The sequence below is a fragment of the Budorcas taxicolor genome, chromosome 14 (genome assembly GCF_023091745.1).
Source record: "Budorcas taxicolor isolate Tak-1 chromosome 14, Takin1.1, whole genome shotgun sequence".
Taxonomy (NCBI): domain Eukaryota; kingdom Metazoa; phylum Chordata; class Mammalia; order Artiodactyla; family Bovidae; genus Budorcas; species Budorcas taxicolor.
In genome coordinates this window covers 29,348,738-29,369,238 of record NC_068923.1, presented here as the reverse complement: position 1 = coordinate 29,369,238, position 20,501 = coordinate 29,348,738, and the positions used below count along the sequence as shown (strand labels likewise).

Here is a 20,501-nt window from a genome sequence, read left to right as displayed (position 1 = left end):
ATGCTTCTGGGATAGTTTCAGGAACTAGCAGTCCTTGAGCACCTGTGTCCCGTTGGAGGCTAAGATGATTGAAGGTTGAGCCTTAATCGTTGCAAAGATCTGTCCATTTCCAGTTTACTCTCATTCCTAGGGAACTTACTATGTTGCCAAGTGCTTTGCATGCTGCCTCGTCCATTCTTCACAGCAAGTCATGAATCAGATATCATTATCTTTACATATAACAGAAATGAGATTCAGTGACACTGTGTGACTATTTCAAATTCCACAGCTAATAAGTGATGACGCTCAAGACTGGTATCCAGCTATTATACTGAATGAAGGATAATGGAGGTGTGGATGACGGGCTGGGGGAGACAGAGAAAGGACCAAGGCTTCTGAGCATCAGTGATTTTTCAGATGGGCAGGAACTAAGATTAGGGTCCTACACGACTCCAAGTGTGGTACCCCCTTAAAGTCTGAGCCTGGGTCCCCTGTCCTGTCCTGCTGCTGGAACTCCTTCGAGGTCCTGTTACGTTAGATATGTCCTAGGATATTAGAACAGTCAGGCTTTTGGACCAACTTACCCTGATCCTTCGTACTTTGCCTTCATAACAATTCCTTATCATACCCTCCTGAGTAACCGTACACTATGTAGTTTTATAGGCCCGCAGCCAACCCATTTCACTCTGAAAAAGCTGGGAGCAAAGTCACTCAACCTCCACCATGCTGTGGGATCCTTCACAGATTTAGTTGCTCAGTCGTGTCTGACTCTTTGTGACCCCATGGACTGTAGCCCGCCAGGCTCCTATGTCCATGGGATTCTCCAGGCAAAAATACTGGATTGGGTTACCATTCCCTTCTCCATGGGATCTTCCCAACCCAGGCATCGAAGCTGTGTCTCCTGCGTTGCAGGCTGTTTCTTTACTATTTGAGCCAGCAGGGTAGCTTAAACTCTTAAGGGCATCTTTGAGGTGCTTCTGGAATGAGCTTCTTTAGAGCCTTTCCCAGGTTGACATCTCAGCAGCCGCAAGATGAGCAGACACGTGGTACTTTTTAAAGCGCATATAGCAGCACCATCCTATGCCACCACCACAGCTGTTCTGTGGCTTTATCTTTGGAACCACAGGAGCAATTAGCTTTCTCAAAGAGGTGATGTTTTGCAGCCTGGATAGCTCGTCACCAGGCAGTGTTCACCTCATCTTTTCCAAGCTTCTTTTTCTGGTCTGGCTCATTCTGCAGCTTCATTATCTTGAGTCTATTTGGCATTCCCAGTGACTGCTGTCTTCTTTTTCCGGGCTTCTTTCTAATTAACTGAACCGCATCTGCTGTTGCCAGCTAGAATATGTCTGCAAAAAAGAAATGGTGATATGTTTGTACTTTGCAGGTTTTGATGAGCAATTAGACTTTTTCGAGCATACGGAGCTAATGTGTCAGTCAGCCAATAAACATTTATCAAGAATCCATTGAAGCTGGAGCATCACTTGAGGGTCTGAGAAGGAAATGCAGTAAACAAAGGCTTCCTCTTGGCCAAGTCTGACAAACTCCCCCATGAGGAAAACTTCCAGCTCCAAAGCAAGGGTCAGCTGGCCCAACATCTGAGGCCCAGAGAAGGAAAAGGACTCATGCAGGGTCACACAGTGCAGCCTGGTTTCTGGACTCGGTCCACCAAAGTCTGCACTGAGCCTACTGGGAAGACACACTGTGTGCCAAGGACTGCAGAGTAGAATGGCTCAGTGTGTACTGTGTGCTAAGTCGCTTCAGTCATGTCCCTTTCTTTGTGACCCCATGGACTGTATCCCGCCAGGCTCCTCTGTCCATCAGATCCTCCAGGCAAGAATACTGGAGTGGGTTGCCATTTCCTACTCCAGGGGATCTTCCTGACCCAGGGATCAAACCCGCATCTCTTAGGTCTCCTGCATTGGCAGGCAGGTTCTTTACCACTAACGCCACCTGGGAAGCCCCAGTGGCAGTGGCGGCTTCTTAAAAGATGTGCGGTCTTGAAGGTAACGCACAGTAGCTCACCCAGGGAGAAGTCCCTTTCCATAGGAGACTTTTGAATTCCTTTGTGTGAGAGTTCAGTGAAGCACAGTGATTGCCTTCCTGCAGTTTCATTCACTCCAAAGGCACAGGAAATGACACCTTTCATCCCAGAGGTCTGCCTTCAAAAGACTTCATTTTCTGTTTCACTGATTACGATGTAGTGTCTGTGTGGTTGACTGAATCTCCTGTAGTGCATACCAGGGGAGTAGTGAAGTCTCAGAGGTTGGAATCCTATCAGAGTCCCTCTGCCATTCCACAGCTGGAGTTCCTGTACCACTTGATGTGGTTGTGAAGCTCCATCTACTTGTCTTTTTTCCCTCCCCTCTCTACTGTGAGCTCACTGAAAGCTTATGAACCTATTAACTCCTGACACATTGTAAGGGCTCACTGAATGTTGGATTACCCTCATGAATGAATGTGTTTGTCGATTAAGAAATTGTGATAAAAATGCATTGTCTTGATTTACATTTTAAGCCGGAAACATTCCTGTGGTTAAAACAGTGGCAGTCTTCCCCTTGAGGCAAGATTGTGCGGCAGCCTTCGTTTTCCTTGCCTCTCCTGATTTCTAACCAGCCTTGATCTGTGTGGCAGGTCCCCGCGTCTGGGCTGCAAGGGCTGCCTCCCTTCGACCCGCCCGACGTCACCCAGATCTACCCTGTTCCTGCCAGCATCCGGCCGGTGCTGAGCAAATACCGCGTGGAGGTAGGGGGCCGGGAAGGATTGGGCTGTTCTTTGGGACTAAGCGCACTGGTGCATTGTGATCATGGCTGGGTTGTGTGAGGGGCCTGGTGGGGTCCCGGGGGCGGACACAGCTGCTCAGAGGGAGCCCCCGAGGAGCGCAGCATCCCTTCCTGGAAGAGCGCACCAAGCTTCCCAGGCTGGGGCACCTGACGTTCCCACCCCTGAGTCACACCCTCTGACTCCTCCCTGGGCCTGGGAGCGACAGTCTTACCCGTTTTCTCCTCAGGTCCTCTTCTGGGGAGTCCGAGAAATGAAGAAGGTGCAGCTCCTCTCGGTGGATCGTCCCCAGGTCCTCATCGAGTGTGCGGGACGCGGCGTCAAGTCCTGTGTGATCCAGAGCTACAAGAACAACCCAAACTTCAACGTCCAGGCAGATGCTTTCGAAGTGGTGCGCGTCCCCCTCTCCTACCCCCAGGCCCCTACATGCTCATTCCCTTCATTCCCTAAGATGTAACTCACTCCTTCATGAATTCGGGGGGATGTTTTAGAGTTTCAGGTGTCCACTACTCACAGGAAAGAACATTCTAATTCAGTGAAAAGCCAGAATGTCAGAATGAGATAAGACAAACTTTTGTTGTTGTTTTGTTTTTAAAGCTTCCAAGTGAAGATCATTTAGTAAATCAAAGCAGGTTGACCGTGGTTCCTGAAGTGTGGCCCCCAATTCATCACCATCACCCAGGAACTTATTATAAATGCAGATTCTCAGGTCCTGCCCCAGGACTACTGAATCAGTCTGTTAGGGGTGAGCTGGGGCCCAGACACCTCTGGTTTAACAAGCTCTGTAGGAGACTCTGATACACACTAACATTTGAGAACCACTGGCCTGGAAGATACTGTCACAAAACTTATCATCAGATGTTTTAAAAATTATTTGTACATAGCATCTCAGCAGTTTGCATTTGAACTTATGCTTTTAAAGTGATGTTTGATACCTGTGCTTTTTCTTTATTTCAGTACTGTTTTATGCTCTGATTTGGAACTAACTGTGAAATCAAAGTTTGCTTTGTCCAACCCAGTCAGCTCCAACAGACACAGATTTTCTATCAGCAAAGTGTTAGTCGCTCGGTTGTATCTGACTCTTTGCAATCCTATGGACTCTAGCCCACCAGGCTCCTCTGTCCATGGGATTCTCCAGGAAAGAATACTGGAGTAGGTAGCTGTTCCCTTCTCCAGGGGATCTTTCTGACCCAGGGATCAAACCCAGGTCTCCTGCATTTCAGGCAGATTCTTTACTGTCTGAGTCACAACTAGAATGAAAGAATGTGTACTGTGTTTGCAAAACTTCCACCCCAGGCTTTGTTGAGCTTGGGGTGGGGGAGGTCACCAGGGTAAAGAAATAGATGGGGCACTGGCCCCTCAGTTCCATCTTAAGTGGCTCAACTCTCATCTGTTTTATATCCTGGATCCATGTTTCTCTGAGATGAGAGTTTGGATAGATAATGACAAAATAAGAGGACTGAAGACGACTGCCATAGAGACTTGAGGAGTGTGTGATTTTTGCAGTTTATTTGTGGGTTGAATTGTTAGTGCCATCCCTCATATGTTGCGTGATGACTCCCTGACTTGAGAAGACAGTGCTCCAGACTCTGGCCAGCTGCAGGCATGACCCGGAGGGATAGGGCAAGGCAGGCTCAGAGGAAGGATGGGTGTCTGGTTGGCTTTGGTCCTGCTCCCAGACAGGTCAGCTCAGGTCATACCCCACTCCATCCTCGTCTCTCCCTGCAGGAACTGCCTGAGAACGAGCTTCTGCACCCGCCCCTGAGCATCTGCGTGGTGGACTGGAGAGCCTTTGGGAGGAGCACCCTGGTGGGCACTTACACCATCAACTGCTTGAAACAGTTTTTGTGTAAATCCAGGGAGCCCCTCAGCCTCACCTCACAGGTGGGCGGAGCCCAAGTTGGGAAAGGTAGGAAGATTCTAGATCTTGGAGCTGTGGGCTACAAAGTTGTGGTACTTGCAGATGTCCGCTCGGGACCCCAGCACAAAACAAATGCCCCAAGATCAAATGGATCTTTCTGAAGAATTTGCTCCTGTGGTCCCCTTTGCTCCTTAGCTGCCAGGTTCTGACCTGAAGCCTGACATCAGGGTCAACTCTTCTAAGAAGGGCTCTTTGTGACCGGAGCTCCATTCTGCCCCTGCTTGCGTGAATGCTAAGTCTCTTCAGTAGTGTCCAGCTCTTTGCAACCCCATGGACTGTAGCCCGCCAGGCTCCTCTGTCCATGGAGTTTTCCAGGCAGGAAGACCAGAGTGCACTGCCATGCCCTCCTCCCCTCCTGCCCCTACTCCCTGACATTTTCTTTGCTTGATGTTACTGGAATTTCTTCTGTTTTGGATCCAGGTGCAGGGTTGAGTTCACTGGGTGATGTGGTTCTTGCTGTACGGTCATCACTTGTCTCTGCGAGACTGCTGTCTCATTATATTCACCGGCCCCTCCATGCTTTATTCCTGGTCTCCCCACTGCATGCCCCCCACTGCTGAAGTTTTGTAAAATCTAAATCTATTTGATTAACATATATTATATGATACTATAATATTCACTTGGTTTTCCACTTTCCTCACTCAAAGCTGTTTTAAGATCTGTCCGTGTTGCTATGGTTACTTTCACTTGTTACCATGATCTGGTGCATCCACCCTACGTTGGTTTCATTATCCCCGCATATTGGACCACTGGGCTGCCTCCAGCTCCCCACTTCTGCAGTGTTGTGATGAACATCCTGTGTGTGTTCACTGAGGGAGAATCCTGTGTAGGGGTGAGATTACTGGCTCCCAGGAGATGAATACATGTAATTTTATCAAGTACTTCCAGAGTGTGCTCCAGAGAGCAGTACTGGTTTACATCAGATTACACTAGTCTGTGCCAACCTATTCAAGTATACACCAGTCTATATCAGGCTCCCTATTATGCAGATGGACTCATGTGGCCAAAGTTCTGCCAATACTTTGGGAGTTCACAGACCTCTGGAGTTTCTAAGGTTTCCCCTGGTTAACACAGTGGGGGAGGGCAATCAACACATAGGATCTGTTCACTAAATCTTGATAAAAATCTTGACTCCTACAACCACAGTTATTTAAAATTACTCTGGGGGATCAATAATAAGTACAGTCATTTGTTGATGACCAGTTATGCCCCAGACACCTTACATCATGATCTCATTTATTTCCCAAAGACATGGATATTTTTACTGTCCTTTTATAAATATGGAAAGTTAGGCTCAGAGTTGTTAGGAACTTGTCATATTTGAATCCTGATCTTTCTGATTGCTGGTACTGGATCCTTGAAATGATTGCCCTGTATTGATTGTAGCCCAGTTGCCTGATCCAATGTCTTTTCATTTCAGATATTTCAGATTCATCAGTTGCCACTGAGCCCTCTGAGACCCTCAGCTCCACTCAGGAGCAACCAAAAGATCATGTCTTTGTGGATATTGAGCCGCCTCCCACAGTGGTACCTGACTCAGCCCAGGTTCAGGCAGCCAACCTGATTGACATCCCTGACTCGTCCCCTATGCTGGAGCCAGAACACAAACCTGCAGCCCAGGAGCCACCAAAAGATGGAAAAGCTAAGGTCAGAATGTCATCCGTCTTCATATTTACAAGGCACATTAGAGTTTGGTGACGACGTTCTAGATACTAATCCTCCCACCTATTAGTTGTGTGAGCACAGCAAGAAACGTCACATTTCTGAGCATTAGTTTCTTCATCTGTAAAATGGGGACACTGATACCCACTTCACAGCATTGCCGTAGAATCAGATAAGTCAGTGTATAGGGAATTAAAGTGTTAGTCAAATGTAACATCGTATTTAATTAAACAGTAATACTTCTCTACTCATTGGCTTGGAAAGAAAATGATTTCCTTATCTAGGCTTATTCCACAAATATTTTGAACCTACAACCTACTTTGTATAACATCTCGTGGGACCAAAAAGATGCGTCTTCTGGATTCTAAATAGAAATGAGACTTATCTTCAGTTGGCTGAGATTCTGGAAGGGGAGATGGATAAGTATTAGTTCAGTTCAGTCGCTCAGTCGTGTCTGACTCTTTGTGACCCCATGAATTGCAGCACGCCAGGCCTCCCTGTCCATCACCAACTCCAGGAGTTCACTCAGACTCACGTCCATCGAGTCGGTGATGCCATCCAGCCATCTCATCCTCTGTCGTCCCCTTCTCCTCCTGCCCCCAACCCCTCTCAGCATCAGAGTCTTTTCCAATGAGTCAACTCTTCGCATGAGGTGGCCAAAGTACTGGAGCTTCAGCTTCAGCATCATTCCTTCCAAAGAAATCCCAGGGCTGATCTCCTTCAGAATGGACTGGTTGGATCTCCTTGCAGTCCAAGGGACTCTCAAGAGTCTTCTCCAAACCACAGTTCAAAAGCATCAATTCTTCGGCACTCAGCCTTCATCACAGTCCAACTCTCACATCCATACATGACCACTGGAAAAACCATAGCCTTGACTAGACGGACCTTAGTTGGCAAAGTAGTGTTTCTGCTTTTGAATATGCTATCTAGGTCGGTTATAACTTTTATTCCAAGGAGTAAGCATCTTTTAATTTCATGGCTTGCAGTCACCATCTGCAGTGATTGTGGAGCCCCAAAAAATAAAGTTTGACACTATTTCCACTGTTTCCCCGTCTATTTCCCATGAAGTGATGGGACCGGATGCCATGATCTTCATTTTCTGAATGTTGAGCTTTAAGCCAACTTTTTCACTCTCCTCTTTCACTTTCATCAACAGGCTTTTTAGTTCCTCTTCACTTTCTGCCATAAGGGTGATGCCATCTGCATATCTGAGGTTATTGATATTTCTCCCAGCAATCTTGATTCCAGCTTGTGTTTCTTCCAGTCCAGCGTTTCTCATGATGTACTCTGCATAGAACTTAAATAAGCAGGGTGACAGTATACAGCCTTGATGCACTCCTTTTCCTATTTGGAACCAGTCTGTTGTTCCATGTCCAGTTCTAACTGTTGCTTCCTGACCTGCATACAGATTTCTCAGATTTCCCATCTCTTTCAGAATTTTCCACAGTTTATTGTGATCCACACAGTCAAAGGCTTTGGCATAGTCAATAAAGCAAAAATAGATGTTTTTCTGGAACTCTCTTGCTTTTTCCATGATCCAGCAGATGTTGGCAATTTGATCTCTGGTTCCTCTGCCTTTTCTAAAACCAGCTTGAACATCTGGAAGTTCACGGTTCACATATTGTTGAAGCCTGGCTTGGAGAATTTTGAGCATTACTTTACTAGCGTGTGAGATGAGTGCAATTGTTTGGTAGTTTGAGCATTCTTTGGCATTGCCTTTCTTTGGGATTGGAATGAAAACTGACCTTTTCCAGTCCTGTGGCCACTGCTGAGTTTTCCAAATTAGCTGGCATATTGAGTGCAGCACTTTCACAGCATCACCTTTCAGGATTTGAAATAGCTCCACTGGAATTCCATCACCTCCACTAGCTTTGTTCATAGTGATGCTTTCTAAGGCCCACTTGACTTCACATTCCAAGATGTCTGGCTCTAGATGAGTGATCACACCATCGTGATTATCTGGGTCGTGAAGATCTTTTTTGTACAGTTCTTCTGTGTATTCCTGCCACCTCTTCTTAATATCTTCTGCTTTGGTTAGGTCAATTTCTATCCTTTATTGAGCCCATCTTTGCATGAAATGTCCCCTTGGTGTCTCTAATTTTCTTGAAGAGATCTCTAGTCTTTCCCTTTCTGTTGTTTTCCTCTATTTCTTTGCATTGATCGCTGAAGAAGGCTTTCTTATCTCTTCTTGCTATTCTTTGGAACTCTGCATTCAGATGCTTATATCTTTCCTTTTCTCCTTTGCTTTTCACTTCTCTTCTTTTCACAGCTATTTGTAAGGCCTCCCCAGACAGCCATTTTGCTTTTTTGCATTTCTTTTCCATGGGGATGGTCTTGATCCCTGTCTCCTGTACAATGTCACAAACCTCATTCCACAGTTCATCAGGCACTCTATCTATCAGATCTAGGCCCTTAAATCTATTTCTCACTTCCACTGTATAATCATAAGGGATTTGATTTAGGTCATACCTGAATGGTCTAGTGGTTTTCCCTACTTTCTTCAATTTGAGTCTGAATTTGGCAATAAGGAGTTCATGATCTGAGCCACCATCAGCTCCCAGTCTTGTTTTTGCTGACTGTATAGAACTTCTCCATCTTTGGCTGCAAAGAATATAATCAGTCTGATTTCGGTGTTGACCATCTGGTGATGTCCATGTGTAGAGTCTTCTCTTGTGTTGTTGGAAGAGGGTGTTTGCTATGACCAGTGCATTTTCTTGGCAGAACTCTATTAGTCTTTGCCCTACTTCATTCCGCATTCCAAGGCCAAATTTGCCTGTTACTCCAGTATATAAGACCATAAAACGGGGGCAGGAGTAATCTTTTAAGTCATAATTTTGAATGCAAAATCTTTGTGTACCTACCAATTGATTCAAAGAAGAAAGCAGTTTTGAGAAAGTCCTAAGAGAGGGCCTGCCCAGCAAATGGTAAAAACTGAAATAAGAGGCAGAGTGAGGTAGATGAATCGATATTTTCTCGGGCTCTTCCCATCTCATCCAGGCTCAATGTGACTCTCTGACAACCCACAGATTTCTCTCTGTCCCACCAGCAATGTACCTGCCGCTTGGTGTTACAAATCTCAGTTGAAGTGTTTTTGCCACCATAAATCTGTGGGTTTCACCAGTTCAAAGATGATTTTAAAAAATATCTCTGTCATGTTGAGGTTTGACAGAAAACAACAAAATTCTTTACAGCAATTATCTTTCAATGAAAAATAAAAAAAATATATATATATATATATCTTTGGGTCCACTGTACCAGACAGAATGCCTGGCACATCGTAGGTAGCCAGGAGATGAGAGCAAACAAATGATGTGTACAATGTCATGATGAATCTGTCATGACACAACTGTCTTCTCCCTAAATGCCTGCTTTCTGCCATGCATACGTCACACTGCCTCTCCATCTCACAGTCATTTGTGTTGTCAGTGTCATTTATTTGCACCAGTTCCAATCAGATGTGATGCTAAGGGGGATTTTCTCCATTATGCCACTGAATCCTCATGGCAGTGAAGTGAGCAGGTATCGTTGTTCCTAGCTGAGGAAACCGAGAATCACAAAATTTCTATTTTTGTTTATATTGTGTTTACAAGTTCATTCACTTTGTACTATACCACATTATATCATATAGATTGCTTGTCCCTTCCATACAAGTCAAAACTTCTCAAAGGTGGGGATTGTGTCTAACCCTTAGATTCCCATATCAACCATGATATAAATCTCATAACTACTCAATAAATGCCAAATGAATGGGTGACAGATTTTTAAACTTTTATTTATTAAGGAGAACAGGGAGCTGTAATAACAAAACCTGCCAGCGCCTCCATCCATCTCCTGAGGGTACCCATGTATCCTCTTCCTTAGTAAACTGCTCAGCCACCAGCATGTAGATTCTTGCTGCCAAACTAATAATCCATCCCTCATTCCTTGACAGGACCCCAGGAAACCTTCTCGGAGGTCTACTAAAAGGAGAAAGAGGACCATCGCTGATGAATCGGCTGAAAATGTCATTGACTGGTGGTCAAAATACTATGCCTCCCTGAAGACAGCACAGAAGGCAGGTTCTTTCTTGGCTGTGACAGTCACGTGCCTCCATAAACACACAATACCCTTTGCCACTCCCCTCTAAAATCCTGCGATTTTCCCTCTTTTCGGTTCCACTCTAGGTAGGCTTTACTTGGGTGTGGTTCCATTAACTGCTGAAGGGTACACGCCTGGAAGGACCAGGGTCCAGAACTGAAAACTCCTTACTGTCTGGCTGGAGCTGGCCCTAGGACACAGGTTCTGCTGTAAATGCTGGCAGGATGTGATGTCTATCTTGGCATCCAGAGAATCTGCCCACCTCAGGGAGGTCCAGCCAGGAGAAATGGGGTCTCTAGGCAGGTGGGCATCAGTGAAGGGGGCTTCAGGTTCACCTGGAGACACCCAAGTTTAAGTGTTCTCCAGCTGGATTCTAAGTTCAAAGGGGAAACTATCAAAGTAAAGGCTGGGATCTTGGCCTTAGCAAATGGCAATAATCAGCAGATCCTCATGCTCCGGGAATAAGAAAGGAATTGAGGTATAAAGCCAGAGAACCAGTGGGTAGTGGGTCTGGAGATTTAGGGAAAAGCTCAGTGGCTGAGTTTGATGAGACTTCTCATCCTTGAGTAGAAATGGAAAGGAAAGTAATTCTGATGTTATCATCATTTTCTATTGAATAGGAACTCTTCTGATTCTTTATTTGGAAAGACTGTATTTCCTTTTTTCCCACTTTTTTTTTATTAGAGTATAATTGCCTTACAACGTCGTATTAGTTTCTGCCATACAACAACGTCAATCAGCTATGTTCTCATTCAGTCGCTCAGTCACATCCAGCTCTTTGCAGCCCCATGGACTGCAGCACACCAGGCTTCCCTGTCCTTCACCATCTCCTGGAGCTTGCTCACACTTGCTTAATCAGCTATATATATACATATATTCCCTCGCTCTTGAACCTCCCTCCCACCCTCCCCATCCCACCCCTGTAGGTTATCACAAAGCACCCAGCTGAGCTCCCTGTGTTACACAGCAGCTTCCTGCTAGCTATCTCTGCTTTACATATGGTAGTGTACATAGGTTAGTTTGTCCCCCCACAACGTCCTGCACTGTGTCTACAAGTCCATTTTCTATGTCTGAGCCTGTATTCCTGCCCTTCAAGTAGGTTCATCAGTACCATTTTTCTAGATTCCCTTTGTATGGGTTGATGTTGTTTTGTCACTAAGTTATGTCTGACTCTTGCGACCTTATGGACTGTAGCCCACCAGACTCCTCTGTCCATGGGCTTTCCCAGGCAAGAATGCTGGAGTGGATTGCCATTTCCTTCTTCAGGGGATCTTCCTGACCCAGGGACCAAAGCTGCATCTCCTGCATTGGCAGGCGGGCTCTTTACCACTGAGCCTGCAGAGAAGTCTTATATATATATAGTCGTGTCCAACTCTCTGCAACCCCTTGGACTATACAGCCCATGGAAATCTCTAGGCCAGAACACTGGAGTCGGTAGTTATTCCCTTCTCGAGGGGATCTTCCTAATCCAGTGGTGGAACCCAGATCTCCTGCATTGCAGGTGGATTCTTTACCATCTGAGCCACCAAGGAAGCCCATATATATACATTAATATATGATTATTTTTTCTCTTTCTGACTTACTTCACTCTGTATGACAGATTCTAGGTTCATCCACATCACTTCAACTGACTCAATTTCATTCCTTTTTATGACTGAGTCATATCCCGTTGTATATATGTACCATGTCTTCTCTATCCATTCATCTGTCGATGGACAGTTAACCATGTCCTGGCTATTGTAAACAGTGATGCAATGGTATGGAGGGTCCTTAAAAAAACTGAGCATACAACTACCATATGATCAGGGTCCAGAACTGCAAACTGCATTGAAGTCCCACTATGGGGCATATACCCTAAGAAAAACTTAACTCAAAAAGACACATGGACCATAGTTTCTCCATCTAGGACTATCCATAAATATTGATATACAGTTAAATAAATAAACAACCAAATGTTAGTCCCCGCCTCTAAGCCCCCTCCTTCTGCTGGAGTGGGCGCTAGCTCTTTGGGTGAGTGTGCAGCCCCTTCCTCTTTCTCTGTTAAGCTCCGCAATTCCAGCACAAACCCAGCAGCCCAAAATGTCAGCAGGGCAACTCACAGCTGCAGATCGGGATGATGCTCCAGGGATGTGGAGGAACAGCAGGGACAGGGGTTGCTTCTCCGGCGGCTGAGAGGAGACTGCACCTAGAGGACAAGGACGTCGACAAGCTTGGTGGCCTTGGTCCTGGATGTGTGGGCACCTCTTCTCTAAGGCAGGGCATCTCCCTGCACTCAAGTCCTAGGCCTTTACAGCAAGGCTTCCTTTGGGAGCTACTAAGGACTGTTTCGGAGAAGGCAATGGCAACCCACTCCAGTACTCTTGCCTGGAAAATCCCATGGACAGAGGAGCCTGGTGGGCTGCAGTCCATGGGGTCGCGAAGAGTCGGACATGACTGAACGACTTCACTTTCTCTTTTCACTTTCACTCATTTGAGAAGGAAATGGCAACCCACTCCAGTGTTCTTGCCTGGAGAATCCCAGGGACGGGGGAGCCTGGTGGGCTGCCGTCTATGGGATCCCACAGAGTTGGACACGACTGAAGCGACTTAGCAGCAGCAGCAAGGACTGTGTGCATGTTCTTTTAAAATGCTGAGGGCTGAGATAATCCACTGAGAACTGTTAACAATCTGGGTTAATAAATGAGATGTGAGAGTGTCATCATCTTGTTCCCCTCTTTTCTCAAAGGAAAAGGAGAGCGATTCCAAGGAACAAAAAAGCAACACGGGTGAGTGGCTGTTCTGGGGACTTGCAAATGCAGCATGAAGCCATTTGAGTGAGAAAATGATAAAACAGGAGCCATGAGAACAACCTTGGAGCCCAACGCCCTCCTTTCCCAAGTGAGGAAATAATCCTAGGAAGATGACAGCACTTTACAGAGACTGTGTCGCTGATTTGAGCTGGACAGGAAGCAGATCCCAGGAGCCCAGGTCTCCTGAGTTCAGTTCAGTACTGAAGTCGACCCACTGGCTCAAATCTCTACCCTAAAGTCTTAATGTAGAACCAGCAGAGTAAAAATAGGAACAAACTGGGATGGCAGGCCAAAACCAAGTGATAAGCTTTAATAGAGGTGCCCTGGATTTAGGTTCTAAAACTCAGCTGACAAGGACTGGATAGAGCTGGTTTGGCAGAAGCTCAAGTGAAAGAGCCCTGGGATTTGAAATGACCGCAAACTTCATGTAAGCCAGCAAGGCTTAAAACAAGGGGAACACCAAGTGCTGTTTCAGGTAACACAAAAGTAAGAAGACCAGAGTCAAGTTCAGTTCCTCAGGCTACTCCTATTAGCATATTTAATTCTAAGACCAACCCCAGGACATAAACAATAGTATCTTGGTTTGCAGATAGTAAAACAAAAGTACAAAGAGGTTGTGTAACTTGCCGAAGTTTATCTGGCTAGAAAATGTCAGAGCTAGAAGTTTGTCTCAGGTGGTTTTACTCCAGAACCTGCTCCTAAAAAATTAGCAAATAATCTCTCAAAGTACATTTGTGACTTTGTTTAAGACTATTAACCTATTTGAGTTTGAAGATATTTTTTTAATGCTTATTATTTTTACTTATTTATTAGGCTGCACCAGGTCTCAGTTGCAGTATGCAGGATCTTTGGTCTTCGTTCTGGCATGTGGGCTGGTTTTTTAAGTTGTAGCATACAGGATCTAGTTCCCCAACCAGGGATCAAACCCAGGCCTCCTGCACCGGAGAGCAGTCTTAGACATTGGCCCACCAGAGAAGTCCTGAGACTGAGGTTGTTGAACTAGACAATTCTCAAGGGGGAATGTATCTCAAGTTTTAGTGTCACTTTATCCTGGGTCTGTTCTTTACTAGCTGGGTGACTGGGCAAATTACTCACCCTCTCTATGCCTAGTATAATGAGTTCTCACATATCGCAGGAAGGCCTGCACGTTGCTAGCCCCAGGCATCTGCTGACATTGCCCCGCTACTTGAGTGGAATCTCCTCCGCTCCTGCAGTGCATGGTCTGTAGGACTCAGGGCAGAAATCCTACTATGAAATGTTACAATTTCTTCTTCTTTTTTTGCTGTGCCATAGCACATGGGGAAATCTTAGTTCCCCAACCAGGGATGGGACCTGTGCCCCCTGCTTAACCACTGGGCCACCAGGGGAGTCTCTCTATTCCTTTTTTAAAAGAAGGGTCATGACGCATGCCAGGGCAAAGGAAAAGAGGGAGCTTGACCTTGTCTCTTCTCATCTAAAGAGCCGTAAGAAGTCTAATCATTTCCACTAAATATCCACAGAGGCAAAACCAGATGAGGTAGCGGTAAATATAGACAGCCCGAAGAAGAAGAAAGACAAAATACTGAAGAAGAAACCCAAAGAAGATGAAATTCCCAACCTGGCCGTCTTGCAGGTGTGTGGACACAGCCATCTTGGCCACGGTTAGGGCGGGAAACTCAGAAGGGGATTCTTTCAGTCCTTCAGTCAACTTCAGAATGCCTTTGTCTGAACGAACTTGCTTTGTCTTTGTTATCGTCACTGATTCAAAGCAACAAACTGACGAGAATGCAAGCCAGGACAGGAGAGCTTGTTCTTTCTCCATTTTCTGCATGCCCATATTGAGAAGGGGCATAATTTACATTGGCTAGCCTGGATCCAGCAACGTAACTTACATGTGTGAGTTCCCCTGGGATCACTCTTCGGGGCTTGACATCATCATGCAGATGTGCCCAGACTCGAAATAGCAAGAGTCTTAGCTCTTACTAAAGTCAGCTCCATCAGACCGATACTAACATTAGCCAGAGGTTGTTAGCTAGAGGCAAATTGATGGATATGAAAATTGGGAGTATGAAAATTATGTACTTAGATACTGAATTTAGCTAAGTTATTTTGATAGGAAATTTGAAGAAGTGATCTAATTATATTACTAAACCAAAAACTCAATTCAGTTTTCCATTTCTAAAATATACATGTAATTTTCTACTTGGAAAATTCACAGCTATATGCATTATAATAAAAACAAATATTCCATCACTTTATGTACATTAAGAATGAAATGTTTAATGAACAGTTTTTAATTTCAATATCCTCAAAATATGGCAGTCTGTATCTGACAATCAGTGACATCAATTAGCTATAAAAAGGTTAGCCACATTTATACTTATATATTACATTTTAAAAAAACTTTGGTTTAGCTATACTTCTTAGAATTTGAAAGTTTATCAGAAATGTTTTATACATTTCAAAGTGGTAGCTAGTTCTAGGAATGTCAAGTCAATCATATTTCTTATTTTGCTAAAGATAAACTAACAATCCCCCTTAGATTTTTCCAAGGGGTGTATAGGAAGACTGGTTTTGGAGAATCTTGGCATTTTTTCATTAAATCAATCCTGGGCTTTCCTTCCTCTAAGCACTGTCTCCTCCCTTCTTCCTAAAGATATATGATGGGGATCTTGAGAGTGAATTCAACAATTTTGAAGACTGGGTGAAAACCTTTGACCTGCTCAGAGGCAAGTCTATGGAAGATGACCAAGGCCTCGATGGAGACCGAGTGATAGGAAAATTTAAGGCAGGTTCCAAAGTTAACTCTTGTATTTGGCTCTCCTGTCTATAAATATCAGATATGACTTCATTCTGTGGGACTGTGGTGTGCAATGTGGGTAAGGAAAATCCCTGATCTCTATGCAAGACCCTCCCTTTCTAGAATTCCACAAGTCCAAGCCCTAGTCTTTTAAAGTATTTGATTTGTGGCCAGTCAAGTAGATTGGAGCTCAATCTCTGGATCGTGAGGAACCAGAGTCATTACCTAAAAAGATCACTGAGTTGTACTCTTCTTTCCCCACCCCTGGCCTCCCAAACATTTGATTGACACAAACCTACCAGCTGAATGATTAAACTGATCAAACAACACAAGCCCTTCAACTGGCAGACTTACGGTGTCAGCCTCACAAAATAATAGGTGACACTTTCTATGAACCTACTGCATGCCTGGGCCCTTTATATGAAAGTGAAGTGTTGGAAATCACATGGGCATTGCAGCTTGCCAATCTGAATTTTAAATCCTCAGTGTGATACCAACCAGCTTCGTGATCTTGAGCAGTACTTGACCTCCCTGAGCCTCGACTGTAGCATCTAAAAATAGAAATACTGCAGTCAGAATGGAATGAGATAATGGGAGAAAATGCTGGTTCAGCACCTCGCATGTAAGAGGCACTCAGGATCCCATCTGATGCTCCTATTCCTGTTTCTCATGTAACAGCCCACTGAGGAGGGTGTTGCTGTACCAACACTGATTCACTGATGTACCGTGAAGAAGTGCAGATGCAGGCAGGTTATATGAACTGCCCAAGGACACCCAGGGGCACCAGTAGAGCTACCGCAGGTCCTGCTGGGTCCCAGGCTGTGGTTCATTCCCAGCACTATGCCCTATACGGTTTTCAGTGGAGCATATCATCTTGTTTCAACGGGTGGTGCTTTGTGGTTCCAGGGCTCCTTCTGCATCTACAAAAGCCCGGAGGATTCCAGCATCGAGGACAGCGGGCAGCTGAGAATCCAGCAAGGGATTCCACCCAACCACCCCGTCAAAGTCCTGATCAGGGTGTACATTGTTGCGGTAAGCCATCCTCGTTTACTCTGAGGGGTTGTCGGGATCGCCAAGAGCTGCCGCTACAAAGTATTATAGACTGGGTGACGTAAACAGCATTCCTTTTCTCCAGTTCTGGAAGCTGGAGGTCCGTGATCAAGGTGCCACCAGAGCTGGCTTCTGGTGAGGCGTGTCTTCCTGGCTTGTAAATGGCCACCCTCTTCCTGTGTCCTCACAAGCCTTTCCTTTGTGTGTGTGTTGTGTGTGTGTGTGTCTCTGTGTATGTTTGTGAGGGAGAAAGAGACCCACACACACAGAGAAGGAGAGAGACAGAGAGAGGAGAGGAGATATGTTGTCTTCCTCTTCCCGTAAGGTCACTGGTTCTACCAGTTTAGGACACCACCCTTAGGACCTCGTTTAACCTTAATTAGCTCCCTAAAAGCCCTGTCTCCAAATACAACCACATTGGGGGTTATAGCTTCGACACAGGAATTTTGAGAAAACATAACGCAGTCCTTAATAAGGGGTATAAAGTTTGGTTGGGCTTCCCTGATGGCTCAACAGGTAAAGGATCTGCCTGCAATGCAGATGACATGGGTTTGATCCCTGGGTTGGGAAAATCCCCTGGAGAAGGAAATGGCAACCTACTCTGGTTTTCTTGCCTGGGAAATCCCACGGACAGAGGAGCCTGGTGGGCTGCAGTCCATGGGGTCGCAGAGTCGGATAGAGTTTGCTTGGTTACATGGACGTTTGCTGGCTCACTCAGCAAAAATATTCCCAAGCTGCCAGGACCACTCTGTGTAGCTCTGTTTGCTCTCTGTGGTTGGCTGCTAGCTGAGCAGAGAACCAAGTGGCATTGAAGCAGGAAGCTCCCAGGCAAGTCAGCAGTGAAGAGAACCAGGGCAGAACAGGGCAGCTGCCGCTGCTCAAGCCTCCCGCTCCTACCCAGCTATGCCTCTGCTCTGCTGCAGTCGGACATTTCATTTCCAGTATATTTCCAAGAAAACTATTGTCTGCCCTAGGCTTCCTTTCTGACAGTGAGGGCACTGATCTTTCATTGTGAAACTTCTTAGCCTGATTGCCAGGAAGCTTGGGGCCAAATCTGGTGCTTGATCAAAGTGACCATGTGCTCGACTTTCATGGTTCATGTATTTGTATTGATCTCCTGACCTTGGAGTTGATTTATAGCCATCTTATTGTGTATTAACTTTTTGCTTACATTGCATAAAATATTTTTAAGAAACTGAAATGAAACATAAAACAAAGATGGATTATTCTTTATTGCTAAGGTAGAATGAAATGTCCCCTTTCCATCATGAAGTTCTCATGCTTCCCGCATTATTAGTAGCACTGCCATCATCACCATGACCACCATGTGCAAGGCATGTTCTAATCGCTAAGGATGTTGTGATGGGGAAAAAAAATAAAACAGTCCTTGCCTTCAAGGAAGTCATGGTCTAGTTGGAAAGATGATAAGTACTTGTAGAGTGTTACTGGCAATGCCAGTGGTCTATATTAAATACTCAGCCACAGGAGAATTTAGATAAATCTCAAAATTTTGTTCGAGAGATCACTCATGTCTTGGGAGAGATAATTAATGTGCATTCCTCAGGAAATAGACCATGTGTTCAAATAAATTTGAGGAAATATTATGCATATAATAATTAATTTCCCTTGTCCAACCCCTGAGATACATAAAGCTCATAAGCATGCTGAATGCTCTGAGAATTCCAGAAGCAAAGAAACTGATTTAACAGCTTGATTCTTTAACAGCATTTTCAAACCTTACTGCCCACACCTATTTCTCCTCCCTACAGAAAACCCTGCCATCTTTTTCATGAATCAGATAGAACATAGGATCTGTATAGGAGGAAGGAGAGGGAGAAATCTCTTGGACCACAGAGACTAGAGAAGGATTATGATCTGTGTATTCATTTAGCAAATACCTGCAGCACATTTTCATATTTATACATACGTACGTGTATATGTGTATGCATATATCTGTATTTATATACAGGTACCCTCTAGAACGCACATCAGGTTCCTGCTCAGGAAACAGCGTGGAGGAAGGAGGACTGGGACTGAAACTGGAGCACAGGCAGGTCTTGAACAAATGAAGAGTCAGAGAGCATCAGCCCTGAGTTTTAGGGTATAGGATAGACTACAGACAGCCAGTGTTTTTCCTTGACATTTCTAGTAACAGTGATTGTGTGTGGTTTGCTTTCTCACACTGATTTAACTAACTAAATAATTGAAATCTCTTAATTTGATAAAAATACCAAAGAAGTAAAAAATTATACTACTTAAAAGTTGCATGGAGAAAGAAATCAAATCCCCTCAATTCTGCAATTCCATCCCCAGAAATAGCTTACCCTTCTTATGCATATATACTCTATGCAAACACAACTCTGTCTATTTACACTTGTCTACAGCTACATCCAGGTATATATTTAATGGAGTCCCACTTCATGCATTACATGGTGATCTTCTATTTTCTTTCTTTTGTTAGTAAAGTACCATGGACATTTTTCTAGATCACTTCATACAGGTCTTTTTCATTCCTCTTAGTAACCACCTAATGTTTTACTGAATTAACATAGTATCCATTCATTCATTCACTCATCAAAATTGGGAAGACCCTATCTTTAGTCCTGGAGATAATGTAATGAACATGACAGATAGTAGTCTTGCTTTCATGGAGATAATAACTAGTTGGAGATGATATGAGGATTAGGAGGGTATAAAAATAACCACAGACAGATAAATAAGCAAGATAAATGTAAACCGCCACATAAAGAATTAAAATTGGTGATGTAATCAACTATACTTCAACAAAAATAAGTTTGGTGATGTGAAAATGGGGAAGGGCCAATTTTGAATTGAGTTTCTTCCTAAGTAATTGTCATATAAGTTGTTCATCATTTTTAGTTTTTAAACAATATTCTAATGAACAACCTTGAAAATATAGCCTTGTGTGCTTATGCCTTTCTGTCTGTAGGACAGAGTCCTAAAAATAAGCCTGTTTCTTATCCAGCTCTCAACTCCACACTTTCTCCTTCTTTTCCATATCTTTCCTTACCATCTCCCTACCCTGGTCCTCCTGATGGAAACGGATTGTTACTTAGCTGACCAGTGCTCAATGCAAGACTGACGGGCTCATGCATTTCAAAACCAACTGGTTTTAGGAGAAGCTTTTATGTCTAGCCCATAATTTAACAGATGAATCTCAAAGAGATGACTTGTTTTGTCCAAGATCACATGACTACTTAGAACTGGAACTCAGATTCATGCCTTTTGCCTCCTCGTCCAGCAGATTCCTCTTTACTCTGTCCCAACCAGTGCTTTCCACTGGGAAGACAACTCCAGAGAAAGCAGGACTTGAGCAAAGCTGGAAACTTCGGACAATCGAGTGGAAAGGCTAAACCAGTGGTTCTTAAACTTGGCTGAATCATCTCAGTTCAGTTCAGTCACTCAGTCGTGTACAACTCTTCGTGGTCCCATGAATTGCAGCATG

The 20,501-nt window shown here is 44.6% G+C and overlaps 1 protein-coding gene across 1 annotated transcript in view; it reads left to right on the top strand.

Annotated features, from left to right (window-relative positions):
* FER1L6 (fer-1 like family member 6) overlaps positions 1–20,501 on the top strand; it is a 129,855-nt gene that overhangs the window by 74,923 nt on the left and 34,431 nt on the right. The window contains exons 22-30 of the mRNA XM_052651744.1: positions 2,611–2,721; positions 2,987–3,148; positions 4,486–4,666; positions 6,099–6,325; positions 10,272–10,394; positions 13,143–13,182; positions 14,706–14,818; positions 15,842–15,973; positions 16,892–17,017. Coding sequence (XP_052507704.1) covers positions 2,611–2,721; positions 2,987–3,148; positions 4,486–4,666; positions 6,099–6,325; positions 10,272–10,394; positions 13,143–13,182; positions 14,706–14,818; positions 15,842–15,973; positions 16,892–17,017 — 1,215 coding nt within the window. The remainder of the gene's footprint in view (positions 1–2,610; positions 2,722–2,986; positions 3,149–4,485; positions 4,667–6,098; positions 6,326–10,271; positions 10,395–13,142; positions 13,183–14,705; positions 14,819–15,841; positions 15,974–16,891; positions 17,018–20,501) is intronic.